The sequence below is a fragment of the Aulonocara stuartgranti genome (assembly GCF_965226115.1).
Source record: "Aulonocara stuartgranti genome assembly, chromosome: 7".
Classification (NCBI taxonomy): Eukaryota; Metazoa; Chordata; class Actinopteri; order Cichliformes; family Cichlidae; genus Aulonocara; species Aulonocara stuartgranti.
Window position 1 is genome coordinate 36,428,880 of NC_138945.1, and position 25,899 is coordinate 36,454,778.

Below are 25,899 nucleotides of genomic sequence, written 5' to 3' on the forward strand. Positions count from 1 at the left end.
AATAATCACAACCAGAACCAACTGTTGTGCAGTAAATCTGGAGCATTTGGGTACCTGAGGGAGTGGTGCCCTGAAGCTGTTTCCAGGGTTCTTGTTGGAATAAATGATCTTTAGAAATTCATTTTCATGCTTTAATCCTGCCTGGCCTGAAGGGCTCAAAGTCAGCTTTTGCATTTCCAACTTTGAACGTGTTTTCAACGTCGCTGCTGCAACACTAAGTAATGAAAGGTAACAATGACTATATCTGCCGTTTCAGAAATGCTCTCTTTCCTCCTTATCTATAGCATGTAAATTAGTTCAGGTGTGTTTGAGTGCGTGCTTTTCCCATCTGTGCAAGTGAGTAACAAGGTGGTTTTTATGTGTGCACGCAAAGTGTCTGCGTATGTGTGTTGGCGTGCAGGTTTTCAGGCCGGAGAACAAAAGCATTTCTCCACAGGTGATGGCTCTTTACGAGTCTCTTCCACACTCATTTTATTAGCCGCCCATTTTCCTTTCAACCACCCGGACGTTTTCTTTTTCTTTTTTTTTCTGGCAAAGTCATCACACAGACGTTTTTCCCCCCCTCACTCCTTTTCACCAATTTCCTTTGATTTAATTACTGCCACATGCTGCCGACTGCCAGCGATCGTTAGCAAGAGATCCACCTCCACCAACGCGGAGTCCTGACAGGGAAAAGATGCAGAAAACACACGGAAATTTAAAAAAAACACACTTCAGTGCAAACACTCGCACACAAGCAGAGGCCTGGTCAAGATAACAGAGGCAGAAACAGGGGAGGACTCACTCTGTCTAGGTTATTTAGAAGCTAAAGTGGATTTTGGGGCGATCGTGGCTCAAGAGTTGGGAGTTCGCCTTGTAATCGGAAGATTGCTGGTTCGAGCTTGGACAGTCTCGGTCGTTGTGTCCTTGGGCAAGACACTTCACCCGTTGCCTACTGGTGGTGGTCAGAGGGCCCGGTGGCGCCAGTGTCCGGCAGTCTCGCCTCTGTCAGTGCGCCCCAGGGTGGCTATGGCTACAATGTAGTTTGCCATCACCAGTGTGTGAATGGGTAGATGACTGAATGTGTAAAGCGCTATACAAATACAGGCCATTTACCATTTATTTTGAATCAGGTGCACCTACTGATCAAGCAATTTCTCTAATGCTTAAAAAAAGAATCAAATTCCTCAATTTGTACACATTTGCTGTGATTTTGAAAGCCTACAGAGAATGAAGCAAGACCCAGCTGAGTACGGCTCATCTCTTTATCCAAAGTGTCAACTGGCACTATAACAGTGGCACATGAGAGAAGCCTTCAAGGTTTTCTGTCAGACAGGCAAGGTTGTATTTTAACCCAAATCGCTTTGCTAAACCTTTTGTTTCCAAGCTGTGACTGAGAAATGAAATAATATGAAAGAAAATTAAGCCAATTTGTGCCAGAAAACCCTGCAGTTAAAAGTCTCCCTAGTAGCAGGATATGTTAGATGCTGTTTACTCAAGGGATTTGAATATAATATGGTGCTGCTATGGAAAACTATGAAAGCAAGCGAGCAAGAAAGGAAGAAAGTGTTCTTTGTTTAAGGAGGAAGGTAGAGAAAACGATGAGAGATGACAAGAAGTTGGTATTGAGCCATTTGGCTGTCTGACAGCTAATTAAGAGGTTTTATAAATAATCAATTGATGAAGTAATTAACAACAGTCTCCAAGTTTCAGATGCACACGACAAACAGCAGAAAGAGAATGTGCTCATCCATTAAACATCTTGAAGTTGTACACTTGGGAAAGGCTGCCGGTTTAATTCCTGGACTGTCCAGAATCCAAAACAGCAGCACTTGTCCCTAAAGGATCCAAGGATTGTGTTTATTTCTAGCTTTATTACCCAAAAGCACTTTACATTTGGCCTCAGCGCGATTAACCTACTCCACCTCCCGAGCCACAACTGCTCTCACCTCATTACCCTGACTGGGTAACACAGCCAAGAAGAAATAAAAGTCATGTTTTCTAAGTTTGAAAGCATGCACTGAAAAAAATCCCATTATGCCTTACAGCTATGTGGGGTAAAAACTAAGTGCTTACATTTTAGCACAGATATCCACTTTTGTAATAAATTTGAGCATAGACAGGAGAGGACGCCATCACTCGTCTCTTGCAGTTTGTAGTTGGAAAAACAATCATTGTGCAGCGTTACTGCAGATACCCTGTTAGTTCTCAAGGGCAGACTTTGACCAGACTCAAATGCTTCTTCAACAATCAAGTATTTTTTCTCTTGTGTTGGTCACTTTAAAGCAAATAAATAAATACATAGCATGTTAAGTCCAGTATTTACTATCCTAACCACAACTGACACTTTTACAGTCAAACACAATTAATTAATCTAATTAACTGTCTGGGACTCAGCATAGTGGGTTGTCTGTGGGGTGGGCGATATAGCCTCAAAATTATATGATGACGTGTCAAGATATGTTTGAGATGATGATATTTCTGACAATATAGAAAAAAATGTCATCAGTGTGTTCATCCTTCTTTTCCAATGAGCTACTGGCATTGATGACACATTTCAAGTATGAATCTACTGAAACAATGTATGAGCTACATTGTAATGTAACAGCAGCATTATAGAACAATAGCAGTGACACATCATAAGACAAATGTAAGCATAAAAGTAGGCTAGGTAGCTTTAAATTAGCAATACTTAACAATAGCTTATTTTACAATACCTACTGTGTTGTATCTCATTGAGAGCCTGCATAATTCAGTCACACAATAAACTAAAAAATATTTTCTTTCTGGGGTGTTGTAGTTGAGCTTTATGAAAGTCCTGCTTTTCCACAATTTAACCGCAGGAGTAATTTCCATCCACCATTTGCTCTTCCTGTTATACGGCGAGCAACTAGCGAGTATGGCGGCTCTCTATGGAGTCATTTGTTTACATTTGGGTTGCACATCACTAGCTGCTAGCATCCCCTCGTTTGAAGCCTGACAGACTCAACAGTGTTTTTGCCTTGAGTCGCCAAATACGAGTTTCATTTCCACTTTTAGCGGGAGCATGGCGTTGTTATAGCAATGATATTGTGATATGACAATTTTATATCAAACAGAAATCATGATATGACAACCCCTAGTAGGCAGTCTTGTCGTCAGAAGATATTCAGAGCCAGCAAGCCATTTAAATCGGGGTATACCTGCATTTCGTCTAAACGTGAGTCCCAAGAAGTACTTTTGTTGAACCCAGTGGTACAAAAGAACCGATGGATAAAAGTGACCTAGAGATGTGGTTTTTGTCTCTTTAATGTCCACCGTTACTGAGTCTACAAGGATTTCATCTACCACTGATTCCTAGTCACCTAATCATTCAACCCCCCCAGTTCTGTGTTATTTTCCATGCACTGACTTTTTGGGCGCAGATATGTGAATCACCATTTTTGGAATTATCTTTGTTTTCCGTCTGTCTCGTCACTGTGGGGAAAAAAATCCAGCTCCTCATGAGTCGTAGGAGTACTTGAACAAAACCTTGCTTCATGGTGTTCAGAATGCTTTATATTTTAAGGATTTAAGTTTATGGCATATTATCAGAAAAACCCCAACAGAAACATCAGCCAAAGGAGTTATACGACTGTTTAGAGAAGACTCTCTTGTCGTGTCTGAACCTGGATCTGTAATACTTTTTTAGGAAGATCAAACTGGAGCAAATTAGAAACTTTGTAACCCATTTTCACAAATACTTCTCAAAGTGAAATAAGAAGAATATATCAAAATTTATCCAGATGCAGACATCCTTCTGGATTGCTCGGTTCACGTATCATATCGATGGAATTTTAGCTTTAATGGGAATACATTTTACCCCTCAGCTCTATCAAACCCCATGCTTAAAACCACTGCTCTGTGATGATAGTCACATAAAAAAGATGTAGGAGAAAAAAAAAGGTCAAAACAGGTCAAAAACTCTTCATTAAAAAAACAAAAACAAAAGGAAAGAGCGAGGAAAAAGAGACGTAGATAGGAGTGAAAATTGTCATTGGTTGTTTGCTCCCACCATGACAAACACACTCATCACACAAGCACATACAAATGTGTTCTCTCAGCTGGCACGGTGGCAGCCAGCCCGACAGCCAATCAAAATGCCCGTTACAGGGCACGCAGCCAATAAGACCTCTGCTCTCCACAGCAGCCAAGCTGTCAGGGTGAGAACAAGTGTGTAGGAGGCAGCAAGCGTGTGTGTATGTGACTGTACACACACGGACACACACGGTCGCTGCTCTGATCGTGCTGTCAGTCACTCTTCTTTCTCTGCTGTTTTCAATTGTATTTTAATTTTTTTCCTGCAATGTAATTTTTTCCCCCTTCACTTGCTTTAAATTCCATTTCTATTTCGTGTTTAGCTTTTGCAATTTTTTTTGTTTGGTCTTTCGTAACCTGGCGTCCATCCACACTGTGAACCTGTTCCTGCAACTAAAGCTTCATAAATAAATAATCATTGTGTAAATAAATTAAACTCATGACACACACAGCCGTAAAGGTCATGAGCTCAACACATGTGTGGACACACACGGGACGTCCAGTGTCTGTAAACAACAAAGTCTGTTGCAAAATACAGACAGATGTAGAGCAACAGAAGAGTTCCCCTCTTAAAACAGGACTGGTTTGTGTTCAGATGATTTACAAATGCATGTGGGTAAATTGGGTCTGGTGTGTGTGTGTGTTCACCGTCTTCTTCACCTCCTCTAAGATGGCTGCCATGCAATTTTATTCAGATTTGCGGATTCCAAGTCTGCAAGTTGGAGCGTTACAAGACGACCAACGTCACTGAGGCAACGTGCCGGCAGGCACCTAAACCGAGCCAAAAGCTAAGATGGCTTCCGTGGCATGTTAATTATTGAAGAGGGTGCAGACGGAGAGTTGGGTGCAGCAAGCACGGCTGCTGGTGGGATGCTGGGTCACAGCGATCCCGTTGCTATGGTGATGCAAGCTGGCGACGGGCATCAAGGTCTCATCTCGGCGTAACATGGTAACCAGAGGACCGGGCGCACGCTCCAAACCAAACCGACCGCTTAAGATGGCTGCCGCAGGAAAAATCAATTTACCTGCTGATTCACGTCGAGCCTTTCACAATATACAGAACTCTTCACTGCCACATGTAACCAACCAGATAAAACCAGACTGTAGTTTATTACAGGAGGAAAATTAAAGGATAGTTAAAATAGCTAAAAGGAAACTGTAGCTTGTTACATGAAAGCAAAATTAAAAATGCATAGTTTGTAGATAAAACTAAATTACACTTTATCAGGTAAAAAGCAAAACTTGGTTGGTTTTATCAAACAGAACAAAGTTTCAACTTTCAAAGAACAGTTTTAATGCAGTTAAAATGCAGCAAAAAACAATAAGTAGTTCATGAGAGGGGAAAAAAATTACAATAAATTTTAAAGTTTAAATGTATACTGATACGTATGTTGCAATTAAAGTGTAGCTTATAAAGCTGAATTAAATCCATCAGGCAAAAATAGAATGTAGCTAAAACTAAACATTTACTGTATATTAAAGTGTAGCTTTGAAGGTTCAAGTGAAAACTTTATTATAAAAAAGGCCATTTAACTCATTCACTGCCATTGACGTCTATAGCCGTCAATGGCAGTGAATGAGTCAATGGGTTTAACTCATTCACTGCCAATGGCTGGCAGTGAATGAGTTAAGCTTACTGTATAAGAGAAAATCAAAGTGCCGTTCATGAAGTAAAGACAAACATAGCGGGTAATGTATTAGAGAAAAAACAAGCCGTAGTAGTTTATTCTAAACAAGCAGACCATGTTCCTGATAAAAAGCCCACCATAGTGTAGCAGAACAAAACCAGGTTATGAAAAATGAAAAAGCAGAACAGATGTTTGTGATTTCGATTTTCAAGACTATTTTCAAGACAAGTTAATGGCTAAAGACAACGTAAAAGATACTTTGTAACATTTAGATTTGTAATGTAGACCATTGGTGACACAGATGAGGCCAACTGAAAGTGCCTTTAATTTCTCAGTTACTTCGTTTTGGCTCATTTACATTTTGCAGACAGCATCATGGCTTTTTAAAACAACTGAGTGAGCTTCGACTTCTGGTGTAGATCTTTAGGGTCAGAGAGTCATTTTAATTTTTAATCATCCAAATAAAAAACATGTCTGTCTCGGAGTCAGAGCGTGCTCAAAATCTGTAAAATACACCTGTTTTGCTGTTTATTTTCCCCAACATTATAAATTTACAGTAAAAGCAGCAACAGTTTGAGCGAGCGAGAGCACTGAAGCACTAAACAGCTACATTAACACACTTAATCCTTCATCGTCATCATTCGGGGCTACGGGGATTTTAACCCATGACCTCTTCATGCAGAGAGAGGCTGTGCAGCCATTAGAGTTACATCGCTGGATCTTTTCATCTTGATACCATGATGAGGACTAACTTTAAAGGCATTTCTGCTGGGCTTGATTTCTGATAGTTCAGAAATTTGCTTAAGATCTATTTGAATGTTTCCTCATGTTTGCTAAGTCTACAAAAAATAATGATAAATCAACTATGACAGCAAGTTTGTGTTGAACAGATCACGGAAGATAAGCCTGTGCTTTCCACACAGATGGGTTGTTTTGCGTAACAGCAGATAACCTACAAAGAATGCAGACTTTAAAATCTAATTAAGAGTGTTAAAAAACACAAGTTGGAAATGATCAAACACAACACACAGTATGCAAAATGTAGCTAAAAGAAGACCTCAGCGTCCCACCGGTGGTACAGTCAGTTAATGGAAAATGTTTTCTGAACTTATGTCATCTGATCTAAATTTGTACATCCTTCTCTGCAAAGATTTATCAGAATCCAACAGTTTCAAACCACTTTACTTCTATTTGATCCCAGTTCAAAGCCCCTCCCCCCAAAAAGAGGACATTAAAGCTGATGTAGAAAATATTTGAGAGAAAAGAGAAACATTAAATCGGTCAATAGAAGCCCAAGGATGCAGACCGCTCAGTGCTCTACTTTCTGCAGCGATTTTATGGCTTCCAAGAGCCTGACAGTTTAAATCAAGCGCACCTTACTTGCTTCAAACGAAGTGGATGGTTCCTCTGAACATCTGATTCTGATCCTGCTCAGCCTGGTGATCCATAAAAATGTTAATAGGGATTAGAGTCCTGGCCTCCTGTGTGGACTGACTCACTGCACTCTGGTCCTGTTTCCACGGAGGCCTTTAAACCCATGTCGGCTCAGAGTCATCTTATTTATCAGTCTGTCTGGGGCTAAAGAAATAATGGAAAATTACAGCCACGCAGCGCTGGACAAAACACACTCATGATTTAGCTATTCTTAGTCAGCACTGACAGCAGAGCAAGTTCCTGTTAATGGTGGTTCTAGTGGAAAGGTCATGGCATCAATATCATTTAAATGGCTCATTCTCTGGGGAGTGGGCAGTCATTTTTAACATCTATCCAAAGATCGGTCAGCTGTGACCTGTTAGATGTGAAGGGCCAGCTAAAAACAGGCTTTAAGTCCTCGATAAAGAAAAATATTCCAAATAATACTTATACAGCAATGCTTCTTCATATTGTACTTTATCAAAACATTCCAACTAAATATCAAGGTTGTCTTAAAGCCTCCTTATGCTCTAATAGTCATGACTTCAAGACTTCTCACAGTGAAGCTTATCTGGTAAATTGTTAAATTGTTGGATGTTAACCAACTTGTGCTGGAGAAGAAACTCAGAAGGGGGAAATGGTAAACAGCAAGATACAAGATCATGATCATACCAATTGCACCATTTTTATTTAATCCAAAGCACAATTACAGCCTGCCTGTTTCCAACTATGAGCAACACAGAAGTGAAAAATCAGACAAAGATATGACGTAATCAAATAAAGTAAGGGTCACTAATATCCTGTGTTGGTTTGCTAGCAAAACGATGGGGTAACATTGAGAATCAAACAATGAAAAGCCCTCGAATCTGAGGGGTACATACGTAACACGATGCCTAATGCCAAGGCTGGAGTCGGTGCTACTTTGATTATTATATAATTTAAGACGAAATATATTGTATCTTTTTCTATCAGCTAATCAAACATATCAAGCATATATGAATGTGGTAATTCAGAAACTGTATATACTGGTTGTGTTTAAGTACAATCTAGAGAATCACGCACCGAAATAACCATAGGGAATCATATTTAATGAATTTAAATATAACATGAACCTGCGGCCCACAAAAACCATCAGTGAAGAAGCCGTTTTCAGCAGCAGTGTGGAGAACGCAGCCGGTAAGAGCCTCTAATAGCCAACATATGGAAGCTCGCTGGTTGCCAACAACACAATCAGGACTGCATTATTTGGCCCACACTGGAATAATAAAGGAGCCAGATCAAAGAGCTGATTACTTCAGCACTGCAGAGCTGCAGGATTCTTTTCTGTTTGTTCTTTCTTTATGTCGCCCTTTATTCCTCTTTGTTGTCTTTGAATCATTCCTCCTTGTTGCTTTTCCTTCATTCTTTCTTTCTTCTTTCGATCAGGTAGAGGCTCAGTTTTTGAAAGCAAGGACTGTATGGAAGCTGGCCATTGATGAAATGTGTGCACAGGTTTCTCTCTGTGAGTGTGTGTGTGTGTGTGTGCACAGTGGAGCTGGCTAGAGATGAAACTGAATATGAACAGCAGCATAAAACAGAAGACTGAAGACAGCTTAATGTCTACCAGATGACACCTATCTGATAGAGATAGGCAATATCATTATTTTTAAGTTAATAGAATAAAGAGCTTCAGCTGTTTGTTTAGATGATACAGAACCAAATGTTAATGCAGTGACAGCTTCAAATTGTAGGCTTTCTTATTGTGTGTGTGTTTGTGTGTGTGTGTGACCTATTTGCATGCAGCCTGGCAGTGCCAGCAAGGGACAGAACGGGCATCAAACCAACGGCCCTCTCAGTGTGGCATATTGACAATCACTACAATGCCCCAGTGTGTGTGTGTGTGTGTGAGAGAGAGAGAGAGAGAGAGAGAGAGGCATGGGCTGTAAAAAGCATGCTCTGCACAGACACTTGGCTTCTTCAACAGAAAAAAAGACACTTTCCTCTTAAGAAATAAAAACCAACACATTGCTTTTTCTCAATCTAGCATGCAGCTAGGCACCAACACTTCAGGGGTTGAGGTATTGTATGTGTGGATTTTTCCACACATACAATAACCTCTAAAGTTCTGATACCAAAGAGTCATTTAAAAGACATCTGAAAACCAAATGAATGACTCATTTGTGGTCTTGCATGACAGGGAGATGGTGCTGAGACCAGGTCAGAAAATCGCTCCATTGCTCAGGTTCATAAAGCTCACAATTATTTTAGCATATGCAACATTACTCAGTGCGAGATATCGACTTAGATCATAATAAGCAGGAGACTTTCAGTTAAAAGAAAGACGTTTGTTTGGGTTTGAGTTGCTGATGGAGCTGAATTTGCTGATACCAGCATTTAAAAAATGGGTTGGAAAAGGACGGTGTAGTTGATTTTAAGTAGCCTTTTAGCTGGCTGAAAAAAACCTGCAATGCTAGCCATTTTATTTTTTAATAAATTAAATGCAGCTACAATTTAAATTGATGGCTGTGTTGTTAATATGTGTTTGCGTGGGAAAACCAGTCATAAAGAAATGCTTCTTGCACACAAATAAAGTTCCAATGAATAACAGCAGTTACTGCATGTAACTCTAGTTCTATGAGCGTGCCCCCTAATGGCCCGCGCCATCAGTTTTGTGAGTTGGCTAGGGGAGTCAAGGCCCGCCCACTGGCTCTGCCCCAAGCCAAACCTTTATGGTTTAGAGTTAGTGTCTTGCTCAATGCGACTCTAACCAAACAAAAGAAGCAGAACTGAAGGCATTTGATCTTTTTCAAGTGCAGGCAGACATGCTACTGACAACACTATGGTTGGGAAACTACTCAGTTAATGTGGAGGAGAGTTAAATATTTAAGACTTGTGATGTTGTATGTTGAGAGGAGAGGATGGAAACATGCATTAAAATAATTTAGGTCCTGCAGTCACAAAAAGAATCAGTGCTCCTCACAAATTATTTAGCAGCTGCTGTGTTTCAGTGTCAGAAAAAAGGAGAAGTGACAACAAAATGAGAGTAAAGAATAACAAAAGTAAAACACAACCATTATGTGCTCTGACAGTCTTGAACTCTGAGCTCTCTCTTTTATGAAAATGTGAATGCTACAATAAGCACCTGAAGACACCGTTTAAGGCCCGCCAGCGTCAAAGAAACAAAAACAGTCGTCCGTCTCTCTGACCGAATGCTGAATTCTGTGGTCCTCACACAAAATGTGTGAGCTGCAGTGCTGCGTTAACTGCCGAGCTGCATTGTGCTACAGTTTTGTTGTCTTGTTGTTTAAAGTGTGACAGCTGTCCAGTGTTTATCAGCGAGTCCATGCAGCCTCCCTAACAGCTCACCACAGCATGACTGACCCACTAAAACACACACACACGCTTTAACAAAACGACAACAGACCCACTTTCCTTTTTGATAATGAAGACTGGGTAGATTTTGTGTGTGTGTGTGTGTGTGTGTGTGTTTGTGTCTGTCTGTTTGTGTCAGCCCTGGTTTAAAGCGGTGTCTCATACACACACAGCTTTGCTTTATTCTCTGGCCAAAAATGTTAACTTACTTAAGCTTGCATTTCTCCTGTCAAGCTTGAGCTTAGTATATATGAGAACAGGCTTTAGTACATACACACACACAGACACACACACTGAAACTGAAAATCAGCCATTGAAAATCACCAGTGTTTCCAGCTAACAGTGACAGGAGTGCAGGTCTGAGCAGCCACAGAGCGGGGAAACCAAATACTCCTGATCACCGAGGAACCACGCAGGATTGAAAAACGCAGCACGGAGAAGTGAGAAATTAAGAGCTACGCTGTGCGGTGATAATGTAACACAGACAGTGTTTTACAGCAGAGCAGGACATAAAACCCCAGCTGGGCTTTTGTTATGTTTTATGAAATTGAAGCTGAGCGAGTAAAAACAGAAGCCAAAGCGCTGAATAAATCCTGAGATACAACCACAGCGTTACTTCTTCCAACGCACTCAAAAAAAGGGGGAAAAAAAGGATGGGGGAATTTCAGGATCTATAAATGTCTTTCTTTCAACTTCACAAACCGCCCTGCATGTGACTAGAGAGAAATTCCACAACTACATATATTAAGTATGTTTTTTAAGGGGCCACAAATAGAAAAGTGAGGCTTCAATTTTTGTGTTCATTCAAACCAAGCCAAAAATGGCCTCTAACCAGGACTCTTCAGATCTTCATACTACTATGTGAAAGTCCTTCACTACTGAAGCACTAAAAGTGCTTAGCACAGAACAATGGCCCTGTGACTGTTTTATCAGCTTTTTAAAACATTTTTATAAAGGAAATGATTATTTTACCTCCAGATAAATCTGCTGATTATTTAGTGAATTAATCAACTTGTGGAAAAAAACAGCATACAGTAAGAAATAAAATAACAGTTACCCAGAATCCACACTGTGACATTTATGAGATTTTCTTTGTCCAAGTAATAGTTTAAAGATTAAAATAAGTGGATACAAAATAGATAATTAGCAATTTAGATATACAGCAGCAATTACTTTAAGGATTATTATAATTATTGGCAAATAGTTATAATAATCCCATTGTTTATACTGTTAAATAATCCATAGCAAAGCACTATATTTTAAAGAGCAGCCTAATTAAATTTATCTGCTGTTTGTTTTTACATCATTTTGCCCCTCATCACTTATCATGCTTATATGAGCCCTGATTTGGGATACTGCATCATAAAACAAGCATTCACTCACAATAATCAGACACAAAGATCACAAAATCAATCTAAAATCCAAAAACTGAGTTGAATCTATTTGCTGAATTTTACACGCAAACTGTGCAAATCTGCAGCTTCTCGTTCTTCAACCCATCATCACACAAGCCGAAGCCTAAAAGAGAGTGGGCAGATTAGCAAATGCTGTGCTTAATTTGAGCATTTGCTTCAGCAGGTTCATATTAAATGCATCCAAGTGTGTTTTTTACACCAATGAGATACAATAACTAAAAAGCTCAGGACAGAAGCGATGTTCACTGAAGATACCCAATCAGCAGGTCACTGGCACTGCTGCCAAGGTCTCTCTACCTCCGAATACGGCTGCCAGTCAACGTATGCACAGCTAAGAAGGCCTTTGACAGCCTGTGTGGAAAACTACCATCTGCCAGCTGACCACCTTGATGTCCGGAAGTTTGATAGCGCTGGCAGCCGCTCAGTCAGACACCGGGAATCAAACCTGCAACTCAGAGAGCATGTGGCTTCTCTTCCCATGGACAGGTCGGGGTGGAAATTCCCAGCTATCCAAAGAATGCCGACTGATTCTGCTCTGCTACAGTCCAGCTTCCCATGTGGGACACACACACACACACACTGATGACTCACTGTTTGCGTGTGTGGACATGCATGCACATTATTTTGGCAGCTGCGACCTTGCACATTACAGTCAAGGGTTTAAAAAGACAGCGAGAGAAAAACTGACCAGTCTCCATTACAAAACCCGCATACCATCAATGAAACACAGCAGAGCATGTGCTCATTTGGATTTCAGTTGCATCTAGGCGCATCAAAAAGTTCATGGCGATGCTTTATGAAGGGTCAAATATGCACGCATATGAGAGAAATATTAGATGAAGAGTCATGTGATTACTAGCTCTGGCTTATTCTGAATTTACTGAATGAGTTTGTGTTTTTGTTTGAATTACAGCACAGATTTAGTCTGATAGTATTTGCATGCGGTGGTATAAGTAGTTGATCCAATTAAGTGTGCACAATAATGTATGTGAGCATGTGATAATACACATATATCCCACCTGTGATTTAGTCTCGGTAGCCAAGAGAGGCCCCCTGCAGAAAATGTCGAAATAAATACCGAGACATTTAAAGCTGGACAAGAGCCGAATTCAAGCGTGACACAAGCCAAGTCCTTATAAAGGCACGTCTGTTCAAGTCTGTGTGGATAAGAGCTCATCTCTCTTCAAAAGTTCTCCATTTTTGTGAGTTAATTTACACCTGCACAAGCCTCAGAGAGGGCCACATGTTATTGATGCTCAAGCCTCGCTTCCTTCTATAGGCTGCATGCTGCGTTTCATGGCAGGTAAACAAAAAGCCAAAAAGCCATTTAAAAAAGTGGGGAATAATAAAACAAACTTGACTCTGCGTGATTTCTTTTTTTTAACCTCTCAAACCCAATAACATCACGCATCATTTAAATCCCACAGCCACTTTTTAATATGACACAGACTGAAGCTCATTAACCCCCACTGACCTGAAACCACACACTAAAAACCTACATAGATAGGAAGAGTAAATATGCGCCTACGTCTAATACTTGCAGCAAGTGAACCGGAATGTACCAAAGTCCATTTAAAAAAATATCCAAAACACAGCCTTTTCACACACACATAGACAAAGTGAGGATATAAAAATGAACCTTTATGCCATATTAAACAAGTCTCATTATCACCACTGCATCAGCAGCCAATCTAACATTTATATTTCAAGCATGTGACAACTATGACATCATTAACAACCTCCTAATTACCCCTCCCCTTACATTAGTAATGAGGAGCAGAAATGAGAAAGAGTAAGAGGTCTCCTTTTTCTACGCTAAATATTTGAATTAGGAAACACACCCATAAAACATAAAGTGGATGTAGGGTAAAGAGATAAAGTGCCCCAAAAAGATGAAAAATGCACAAAAAAAAAAAAGAGCCAAAAAATTGTCATCATCAACTAAAGAGACTTTTTTAAACAAAGAAAATAAAATTTTTAAATCATGTTTCACTTTTTTCTTAATAGTATCTTTACAATGAGATAAAATCTCCTATATTTTCTCAGAAAAGCCATATTTGTGATGGATAGCTGATATATTATCATCATAATAATAAATGCTTAAATAAATAAACATGGTTTATGTGTGACTGGAACACAAACACCTAAAAATGACAGCAATTACAAAGGTGTGCTCAGAAGTGTCGCACACGTCTTCATAAAGTCAGGTCAGTAAACACATCACCAAAGGAATTGTCCTTTTTTACGGGACTTTATGTGTAATCAAAAACAGATATTTTTATAGTTTTTATACATGCAAGACAGCAGTGTGTGTGTGTGTGTGTGTGTGTGTGTGTGTGTGTGTGTGTGTGTGTGTGTGTGTGTGTGTGTCAGCAGTGGTTTGTACATGAGTGACTGTATCAGCAGCATCAGTGTCAGATAATCTGATGCAGAAGGATTAAGTTTAAGCCTGAACGGTGTGGCGGGCTTTAACCAACTGGAGAGCGTGCACACACACACTCACTCGCTGGAAGAAAAACTGAATGACCCAGGCCAAGGCTTACGTCGACATACGCTCACATCTTTACGTTTTTAAGCACAAATGCATTAGTGGTGCAAAAAAAAAAAAAAGTTCAGGGATGGTGTATGAAAGGTAAAGCTGATTTAAAAAGGAAAATGCAGATGCACACATTTATTTATTTATTTAATTTTCAGGTGTTTAAAAAGAAAAGAAAAGAAAAAGGAATCTGAAAACACCCTGACGATAAACACACATGGAAGAGGAAAATGAGACTTTAGCCACATGAACATACATATGCAGAGTAAAAATCAGCTTTTGTGACTTCTTCATACACAACTACTGAAGCAGATGGAGACAGAGGCCCGCACACACATACAAAGACACACACTCACAATGTGTCTATTTATAAAGTTATAATTGCATAACAAGCTGCGCTCTAATTCCAGCCTACTGAGCACACAGGATGTCCACACACACAAGTGCTATTGCTTTTACTATGTACTATGTCCTCATGTGTACACACACACACACACACACACACACACACACACACACACACACACACATATATGTAGATATATGTATATTAATCTACATATATATCTATATATAGATGTATATAGATATATATATTTACACACACACAGGGAACAATCACGAACTCATGTCGTTCACGTATGAAAAAAAGTTAAGAAATGCTTTTTATTTGTTTTAAAACAGAGGATGTTTTACACTGTATCTGTGCTTCAAAGCAGATTCGATAACACGAATGTTACATAACTATAAATATCCTTAAATGGCCATCATTAAAATTATTTTGGTTTTGATTCATGAAACTGGATTTTTATTACAAAGAAACATTTAAAATGAATGAAACATTCAGCAAGAAAATGAGATCGATATCCTCTGTGAAAACGGGCATTTTTAGCAGCCATGTCTGACGACCTCTTGACTGGCTGCGATTGTTAAGCTCTTTCATAGAGAAAATTTCTAATTAAAATGCTTTTGCTGTGGAATTGTAAATCTTTCTCTGTTTTTAATGTGAAATTCTTTCATATAACTAAAACTTGGAATCTATTTAAAAAATACATTTACCCGTTTTCACCTTATTTTAAATTGTGTAGAGAGAAATATTTTGCCTTAGAAAAATGTGTGCGCATGTGCACAAAAACACTCTAAATTCATTTTACTAATTCATTCCTTTTAGTCCCGGAAAAGCTGTGAATGCTAAATAAAACGGAGACGAGCAGAATTGTCAGTTTAAAGTGCTTAAAGTGTGTGTTTCCTGGAGCTGCACACTGAGAGCGGACTGCAGGATTTTGGCAGACTGTTTCAGGACTCCTAATTAAAACTTACTGAATATTCAAATGCTGTGTTAGCATAACAATAGCCGGCTGGCCAGGCCGCCTTTAAATGAGGCCTTTTGTTTTTAGTCGAGCTTTCTGCTACCTCATTAAGCTGCTGGAGCTTAAGTTAGCGAGCCGACAGCCGCTCTTCGAAGCTCGGGCCTCGGCTCTCACCCTCCTCCTCCTCCTCTCCTCCCCACCTCCCACACATACACGCACCCTCTCTCCCCCTAAACCAAAGCCCTGATTCAGCCCCTGCACTGTATGGTCTTGCCGGGCTGAGCCTCGCTGCTGCTGCAGATCTGTCCGAGCCTTTTCTGCCTCTTCGCTCAAACCCCAACCAGCCTGCCCCAGGTTTCCCCCCTTCATGCTCCACTTTTCCACCTCCGTAACACACCGGCTTGCCTGTGCTCCCTTACAACCACATGATCACCAAACCTGGACCCCAAAAAACATGATTTTCTTTATTTTTTTTGCACCGATCGCCTTGTTTGTGTTTTTTCTCTTTATGCCAGCGGACAGTGGGTGCAAACAAGCTGTGACACAGACACAGAGAGACAGAGCGAGAGAGAGACAGGGGGGTTAAAGTGAAGACAGAAAGCAGCTTGGCACCGGATCAAGACCATCGGCACAATGTGCCATCCAGCAGCCAGCCGCCAAACAAAGCGGCGGTGCCATGCCGGGCCTGTGGCATCGCCGAACTGAAGAGATACAAAGAAGGCCCTGAGCTACAGCGAGAGAGCAGGTACAAAACGGCACGCAGTCAATGTTTGACAGTGTGCGGGACCGATGCGGCCGGCGGCCAGATGAAGGCCGGAGACCCGACAGGCGCCGAGAAGACAGAGAGCGACTGTTGGTGAGGGTCTGCTCAAACAACAGAAGCTCTATTTGAAAACAACAACATCTCACATTTTAAAAAATGGATTTTCTGTATCTTTTTTTGCACCTAAACAATAAATATATAAAACCAAAAGATGTGTTAAACTCAATTTGAATTAACCTATGTGAATTAATAAAATGTGATGATAACAAAGGTCTTGCAAATTACATTAAAAATAAAAAAATACACCTTTAATTGAATGTTTCGCAACCAAAAAAATAAATTACTTACACTAAAAAAAAGCAATTATTAAAAATCTTCCTGTTTTGCAGTAAATGTAATTTCTGGGGACATATTTCAGAGAAATCATATTCTTATAAAGCCAAGATCACACCTACTGAATTAAAAAAAAAAATGCATCACATCTAATATGATTTAAAAAAAAAAAAAAACATAAAATGGTGATCACAGATTTCTTTTTAAAGGGTTTTTCTTCATTTTCTTCTTCTTTGATCTGAAGCAGCAGTTAGACTGAGACAGACACTTCACTGACAGGTGGATCTGTAGGAAATCCCAGTTGTCCGTCTTCATTCGCACCTGCAGCTTGCACACATTCCTGCCTTTTTTTTAAAACATGAGAAAACTTGTGAAATTCATTCACCTTCATTTCTCTTTACACCACTACACCTCCTCTCTAAACCATGTCACCCTGTTACTAGTGTTTTACAGGTGAGGGGTTATTGAGAGACAGACAGGTTCATGAGAGGTCAGACAGGCTCTTGCGGAGGTGGTTTGGCTGTCATTTTAGACAGAAAGCCACTATTAGTATTTTTAAATGTATTACACTTTTAAATAAAAACTAACAGAGAAATCCAGCTAGGTAAACCTTATTTTTTGGTCCACTTCAATTATTTTGTTTTAATGAAAACCAGTAGATAAATAACACAGATTTTTTTTATGTTAAATTAAATTCAGGAGAATTCATTTTCAGGTTTCCTTTAAATGTATTTTTCTTGGTTGTGAGTGTGTTCACAGAGAGGCCACGTTTTGACAAATAAAAGCGGCACTTTTAAGCAGTTTGGGGCTGAATTAGAAAAGCTTCCTGAATTGCACACACACACACACACACACACACACGCAACCAAACAAACCCCAAAAACCACAAGTGTGTCACTCCGCTTGACAGCGACAAAAGCATCAATTCAATTCAGTAATGACGCTCTTATTTTGTTTCATTAAAAAATGGGAGCAAAAAGCTGCATGGCGGATTATTTCAAGCTGACTTTTAAAGCGCCCGTTTGAAAGAGAGAAAAAAGATTTGGGACTATTTTTTCAGTTTGTATTTTTAATATTACTTTTCTGACACGTACACACACTTTTTAGAAGAGTCTGGCTGAAACACTCCACGGCACCATACACAGCTGTCACCTTCACCGCTAAACACACTCACACACACTGGGTTTTTTTATTTTTCTTCTCAGCACCCACCGCTGTCTGATTCCCCCAAAATAAACCCCGGCACTCGGACACAGTGATCTTACAGTCAGTTCACGTTTCAAACGGATCGACTGTGCTAAGTTACTGCGTAAAAAAAAGCGACGCTCTTCACCTTCACACCTCCTCTCTCTCTGCACCTCCTTCTCTCTCTCTCTTTCACTCACACACACACACACACACACACACACACACACACACACACACACACACACACACACACACACGCACGCACGCGGACTGTTTCCACGTCTGACTCCCAAACCCTCGCGGGAGACAGGGGGGAATAATGATAATAATAAAAAAAGAGAACTGATGGAGGGGGTCTGTCTTACCGCTTTGCCGTTGTAGTAGTACATGAGTGAGCTGCCTGTCATCCCGGGGATGGTGTACGCACAATACATCGTTCCTCTCCTCCACAGAAAGAAGAAGAAGAAACTCTTTTATTTCTCCCTTTCCTCGCGCTCTCTCTCTGTTTCCGCGTGCCTCTCTGTTTTTGTTTTTTTTTATGTTGTTGCTGTTTCTTTCAGCCTAAGCTCCCCCCGCCCCTGCTCGTTTTGTCTTCTCCACCTTTCTCCTGTTTGCTTCTTCTTCTTCTTCTTCTTCTACGTGAACTTTTCCTGGGCTTGTTATGATCTCAAACTCTCGCCGCTCCTGCTCGCGTGCTCCTGCCTGCGCGTTTTTTTCTCCGCCGACAATTCCTTCAGTTGCATTTTCCCATATGGCCAAGCCGAGGCACGCGGAATATGCAAAGTAGGCAGAGAGAGAGAGAGAGAGAGAGATATGGAGGTAGAGAAGTGCCCCTCCCCTTCTCCCTCACACGCGCACACGTATAAAGCGCGCGCACGGAAAATGTACTGGGAAAAAAAGAGAAATCGAGAGCGAGGTTGAAATGTGGCGTATAAGCGCGCACTGAACCTCGCGGACACGCGCGCGGTCGCAGACACTCTTTTAACTTTCCACACTAAATCTGGAAGCCATCCTTCCCTCTCCCTCCTCCCCTCCGTCCCTTGCGCAGCTTCAGCTCGCCGCGTGCCTTTGAACTGAACCGAATATTCACTTTTTCCATCGCATCCAGACCGCGCGCTTCTTTCAACACACTCCTCCTCGTCACTCCCCCTTTCCCTCCCTTCTCATCATTCCTTTCTTTTATTTGCCCCTTATTTTCGTCCTTCCTTTAATCTCTTGCCCTTCTCCTCTCCTTGCTTCCTACATTGTTACCTCGCTGCCTTTTCTCCTTGTCATCTCCTTATGTCTCTGGCTCCTACTTAGGCCTTATTCTCTCCCTTCTCCTTTAAATTACTGTCTGGTTTCCTCTTCCTTGTCTCCTTTGCCATTATATTTCCTTCGGATGGTCCACCCTTCTGTCTCATGTCCTCCCATTTTATTTTTTCATCTTCTTTTCTTTTTCTTTATTAAGGCCTTTATCCCATTTCCTCATCCCCTGCTTTCTTCCTCCTTTCCTCTCACTTTCTAATTTTCAGTTTATTTAGCTTTCTTCTTCCCTTGCACACTTGGCTCCTTTTTCCTTCTCCTGATTCTTTTCGCCCTCATTTACTATTTACTAAATTTTCCGCTTCCCTTTTCTCATGTTTTTCTTTTCCTTTTATCCTCTTTCTTCCTTCATTTTCTTCTTTCCCAACCCCTTTCTTTTCTTCCTCTCCCCTTGGTTTTCCTACTCCCGTTTATTTCCTCTTTTTATGTTTCCTCCTGTCGTATTTCTTTTATATTCCCATGTTTCCTCTTGTGACAATTGTGTATTTTTCCTTCTGTTTCCCTCTCCTTTTCCCCAACGCCTTGGTTTTCTTGTCATCTCCTTCTTTTAATTTCGTCATTTCTCATTTCCTATTTTTTTTTATTTACTCTTCCTTGTCTCCTCCCTTATTCCCCATTTTTCTCCCCCTCTCCTACTCTCTTGGTTTCCTCTACCCAACTTTTTTCCTCCACCTGTCTCCTACATTCCTCTTCCTCTCACTTTCTTCTCTGGTGTTTCCTTCTCTCCTACCCTTCTTTCTTCTTTTCACCCCTTATTTTTCTTGTCATCTCCTTCATTGTCTCCCTTTCGTTTCCTAATTTTCCCTTTTTATACGCTTGTCTTCTCTTGATCTTTTCCCCTATTCTTCACTCTTTCACCCTCCTCCTGTTTATTTTCCTACCTTTTCCCGTATTTCCATCTAGCCTACCCTTTCTCCTTACCTCTCTTACCTTTTCCTCCTATTTCTGCTCCTACCCACTTATTTCCTCTACACACTTGGTTCTACAGCTTTTGTGTATCTTATCTCATTTATAGGCTGATATAATAATGTTTACTCCTCTGTATATATATTCAACATAAAATTCTCTTATACCACACATACAATAAAAGCTTTCTTTGGTCCTCCTTTGTAGCTGCCTGACTATATATAGTTTTGCCCCCTTTTTTTCTACATAAACAGCATGTTTAGGTTGCTTTGGTAACCTGCTCCCATCATTAATCGTTAACCCACTCATCAGTTGTCTGATTGACAGGAGGCTCAGTGTGGCAGTACGCTAGCAGCCAATCCAACATATTGCATTTGTTATTATTCTCCTTTTTTTTCGTCATGATACTACATCGATGCAGACGGAAAGAATACCAAGATACATAATGAGCGCAGTTAAAATAGATTGTTTTTTATGTTGAGTTTTAAGTCTAAAATGGTGGACTGTAATGAAACAGCGTCCAGTCTCTGCTTCTACTGCTCCTACAGGGGGAGCCACAAACACCTAAAAGTTGCTCATGTTAATGAATTGTGTGCATTTTTTTTTCTGGCACACAGTGTTACTTATAATATAGACAACTGGCTGCGATTGTTTAAAGTGGATTTTTTTTTATTCTAGTTGTGTTCAAACAAATATTTCTGTGTTTATTTGCAACAAGATCACAGAGTTTCATTCAAACTTGTCAGATGGGATCCGGAAAATTAAAGGTAAACTTTGTGATACCACTGTAAGTCTGATTGACATTTAAGGTTTATGTCATATCCAGACTCCCCCGCATTTGCCAAAACGCCGAGCGTGAAGGATTGTGATGTTTCAGGTTGCTTTAAATCGCGTTGTTTTGATAAGCTTTCACAAACCCCGAATCCGTTTGCACCAGGAGGGGTACGGAGATTAACGAGATATTGCTCTTCCAAATAAGTCTGACTAACATGCAGGTTTGTTTGCCACCCATCTACAAGGACACTGATGATTCTGGAAAGTTGGAACATTAATAAGGGAAAGTCAAAATCTAAACATCCAGAACACAAGATATGATGGACAAGGTCCAAAAACACTGGCTCCTACATTTCTTATTTCTCATAATGCAACTTTTTCATCAGTGTGAAAAATTCCCACGCTGGTTCATCCCAAGAGACGTTATGGTTTCCAAGCCCAGGTCGAGGTAACCCCAATGACATAGCAATGACATCACCAGTTATTTAGCCATACTTGACAAAGTGCCTCCAGAGCCAGAGATGACAGTGGACAATTGTTTTCGCAGCCTGAGCAGCCCGAATGCTGACAAGTAAACTGATCTTCATGTGTAAAACTGGTGGAGTGGGCCTTAAAAAAAAAACAGAAAGAAAGAGAGAACGACAGGAGATGGAGGCACGGGGGAAAGGTGGGGGTGCTGGGGCTTACAGGCAGTCAACAAAACCGTAGGACAGACAGTGATTCAGTCTACCAAATTTCATATTAACATCGTCATCATCCATCCTATTCAAACAAATAATACACTCCAAAACAAGGGAAGAGACCGCCCAAACTCTCTCTCTCCTCCTCTTTCACTCACTCTCACTCTACCTCGGTCTCCCACTCCCTCTCTCCTCTTCTTTCAGCTTTAATTTGATTAAAAAGCGAGCTGCAGGAAGGGGAGGGAGGGCTGATGCACATCTAATAAGTGGACCATCTGTCTGCAGCGCTGGCTGGCTCCCAGCATTGTACCCAACCAGACTGCTTGGGAAATGAAGGGAGAGATGGAGGGATGAAGGAAGGGAGGGAGGAAAAGAAGGATGAGAGATGCAGGGAGGGGGTAAAAAAAAAAGAAAAAAAAAAAAAATATATATATATATATATATATATATATAAATATATATATATATAAAAACCCAAAAAAAGAGTGACCCGGTTGAGGGGAAAGAAGCAGAGGCAGCATTTTTAATTTTGTCTGACGCTTGCTTGGTCAACAAATCTGCAAGGGATGAAGAAGGATGGAAAGGGAAGATGGAGAGGAGGATGAGTGGGAGGTAGAAGAAGGAGGGATTAAAAGAAAAGAAGGGGTAAAGGAGAGGAAAGCAAAGAGAAGGGAGGAGGGTGGAGAAGCAAACGGAAAGGGGCAAAGGAAAAGGAAGAATACAGAAAAAAGAGAGCAGGTGAAGAAGAAAGGAGATAATGGAGGATGAAAAAAGCAGAAGAGGAGCAACAAGGAGGTAAAACAGGAGGAGTGAGAGAGATGGGAGAGAAAGGGAGAAACAAAACAAAAAACCACCTCCTTTCAAATGTTATCAGCCCAGCAATTGGTCAGTATCAGTTGTTATCATGCTGTAATTATACTTCAGACTAGGAAAACTGAACCTACTAATAGGTCAGTAGCCCTTATTGTGAATCCTTTGGTGATTAAGAGAATTTATTCATGTACAATCTCATCAAAGTATGTAACAGACCTGCCAATCCACTGCAGGATACTGGGTGCATGTGAAAAAAGGTGCTCATGTCCAGGGGCACTCGTAGGGTTTTTGGAATGGGGACCAAGAACCAGTTGGGTTCACGTACTGTTGTTTTATTATACACTGTAATATTCTGATTGCACAAAGCTTTCTTTCCAGTATCCCCTTCTTCTGTCCAATAAATTTAGCTAAAACAAAATCATAAAGTAAAATAAGTCAAGGTCTATGGGAAACAAACCTCATTCATCTGGGTCAAAGTCCTACAAATCAATCATCTTCTGTAAATCATAAAATATAGAGTCAATCTCATAAACTCACAGTGTTTCTCAGCAGTCTGATAGAGTCATATAATTGCTTAACTTAAGATCAATACTAAAAAAACACACATTAAGGATGAAGAGGAATACAGTCAATAGTGCAATTAAATGAAAAGTTCTAATGCAAGTAAGAGACATTAAATTACTTTTGTGTTAAATAATTCACTTCCATTGTATTTATACAGTGCCAAATCACAACAACAGTGCATCTAAAAGGTGCTTTATAGATGCTTTAGAGAGAAAATCCCAACAATCAGTTGACCCTCTATAAGCAAGCACTTGGCAACTGTGGGAAGGAAAAACTCAATGTTAACAGGAAAAAACCTCCAGCAGAAACAGACTCGGAGAGGGGCAGCCTTCTGCTGCAACGAGCTGGAGGTGAGACGAGGGGGAGGATAAAATTTCTTAACAATAACACAGCTGAACAGCAGACTGTTTGAAAAACCATAAATTAAAAAGAATACATTTCTTAGCGATCGTCCATCTGCATTTAATTGTGACAGCCCCTTCTAGTGGGCAGTGGGGCTAAAAAAAAGGATGTGGGGTGATCTAGAGCGGTCAGGGTGTATGGGTGTATGCTGTTAGTGTCATTTTTTAAAAATGATCACTATTTAATGTTACTGGGTTTTTGTACATTTCCTCTCTCCTCCAGTTTTTATTCCTATCTTTCTCCTTAGTTCTCCTCCTCGCCTCCTCCTGCCTCTTTGCTGGTGAGATGACAGTTAATCCCTGACTGAATTATAATCTCACATTTCATCCTGATTTCACGCTGGTAGGATTTTCCTTCAAATTGCGACCCCCCAGTTGTCAATCTCTCTCTCTCTGTCTCATCCTTTGTCTCTTTCAATGTCTCTCGCCCTCTCTAGACGTCTGTTTTTGTCTCCTGAATTTTCTTGTTTCCTCTGGTTTTCTTCCGTTTCTTTCTTTCTTCCTGTTATCCATTTTTTCTGGCTTTAATTTTCTTACGTTTTTTATGTTCCTTTTTTTCTTTCTTCACTTTCATCTTTTTTTCTTTTTTCCTTTGATTTTCTCTCTCTCTTCCTCACATGGTGCAGCAATTGCTAAAGGTCTATAAACTCTCTCTCTCTCTTAAACACACACACACACACTCAGCACGGTGCACTTTGTTCTCCTCATACAGCCACCTCCTACTGCAAGCCTTTGATTTGAGCCTTTTCATTCTGCAGGTTGGACTTTACAAACAATAAAGTTATCAACAGGATTGAAGAGTTGAGAGCGGGTGGCGCGCACACACACACACACACACACACACACACACACACACACACACACACACACACACACACACACACACACACACACACACACACACACACACATCAAAATCTTGCCACTAGATTTCAGGTGATGCTAGGGACTGATCTGCTATGACTGTTAAATTAAGCGGGTGAAACTGAGAATCATTGTTTCATGCGTAAAGTTACATCAGGTTTAATCATTGCTTTCCTAACTTTGTTAAACTAAATATAAAAGAACAAATAGAAAATGCACCCAAGAATATAAACTTGGAAACTCATAGCTTTTCTGTCCTTTCATGTCAATTCAGTCAAAATCTTTTGAAACCATACAAAGAAAAGCTGTCGGTGTTGCAGGTATGAAAGACTTCTGACCCTTTTCTATTAGCGTCCTCCATCCCATCCTTAGCAAATATCACAATGCTGCTAGCATATATATATATAACATATATACGGTTAACATAAGAACAACATATAAGCAATCTAAACAGGTCTTCGTTGCCAATGTTGGATCTAGCTTTCTGATTTAGGATCTTACAAAGATTTAATCCAAATATGGGATTGGTGCATCCCCTACAAGCAACCCACAGACACACACATATACAAGAGAGGAGCATACTGTACTGTAATGCTGTGTTCACTACTGGTAAACAGAGTGGAAGAAGGTGACATGAATGTACAAACTGACGCTCAACCCTTGCTGGACAACAAAGCAAAGTTAAGCTGGCCTTAGAGTCTGTCACATCAACCAACAAGCTTCCATATTTGCAAATATCCATCAGATCACAGCTGAAGCAACACTGCAACGGCAATTCAGCAACAATGGCCACACTTGCCTGTGTTATAATTTTTATGTCAAGATGCACATGATTTTATTTAACAGAGGGGCTCATTAGATTGCAATGAAGAACTCAAACAGTCCAGTGATGTGTCCGGTGCAATGACTCAAGCAGTGACTGATGTTTGAGTCATTGCAACAGTACATGAAATATTCCCCCTGTTCATACTGCAGAATCACTACAATTCATTAAGTTTGTGAAAATAAACAGGGCTCAAGTATAGCCACATACCTGGCTTACTTACATCTAAAAACTGCCTCATTATGATGACAAATTAAATTTTATTCAACTCAACTCTGTTTTAATTTTTCATATAGCACCAAATCACAACAACAGTCGCCTCAAGATGATCTACAATAACAGAGAGAAACCCCCCCAAATCAGACAATCCCCCATGAGCAAGTACTTGGTGACAGTGGGAAAGACAAACTCCCTTTAACGGGAGAAAACCTCCAATAGAACCAGGCTCCAGTTGCAGGTGAGGGAAGAGAGGGCAAAAAATGCACTACGGAAAAGAGCCAGAGATTAAAAATAACTAATGGTTAAAAGCTTCAAATATATTACATACAAATATATAAAAAATGTACATATTAGCAAGCTCAACATGTAAATTACTGAGGCTCAAAGAGTTCTCATAAGACAGAGAGTAGTGTCAGAGCCTCGCTAATAAGTGAAGCTCCGACACACTGAAACCTGAGAACCTGCTCACAGTCCCCTACCTCTATATTTTAAATGACATATAATTTCCATCTAATGAAGTTTCAGGCCTGTTTCATCTCTCCCCACAGCCAATCCAGCTGTGCTTGCTGCAAACCAAA

General features: G+C 40.3%; 1 protein-coding gene across 8 annotated transcripts in view; it reads right to left on the reverse strand.

The window, feature by feature from the left end:
- The window catches only part of tcf4 (transcription factor 4), a 261,409-nt gene that overhangs the window by 63,206 nt on the left and 172,304 nt on the right, over nt 1-25,899 (reverse strand). For 2 of the 8 annotated variants that reach the window (XM_082538308.1, XM_082538310.1), the window contains exon 1: nt 18,338-20,402. The exons of 5 other annotated variants lie outside the window; for them this stretch is intronic. In XM_082538308.1, the coding sequence (XP_082394434.1) occupies nt 18,338-18,406 (69 nt within the window). In that variant the 5' untranslated portion in view covers nt 18,407-20,402. Of the gene's footprint in view, nt 1-18,337; nt 20,403-25,899 lie in introns of those variants that run through there. One more of the 8 variants, XM_082538309.1, reaches the window with a different exon arrangement.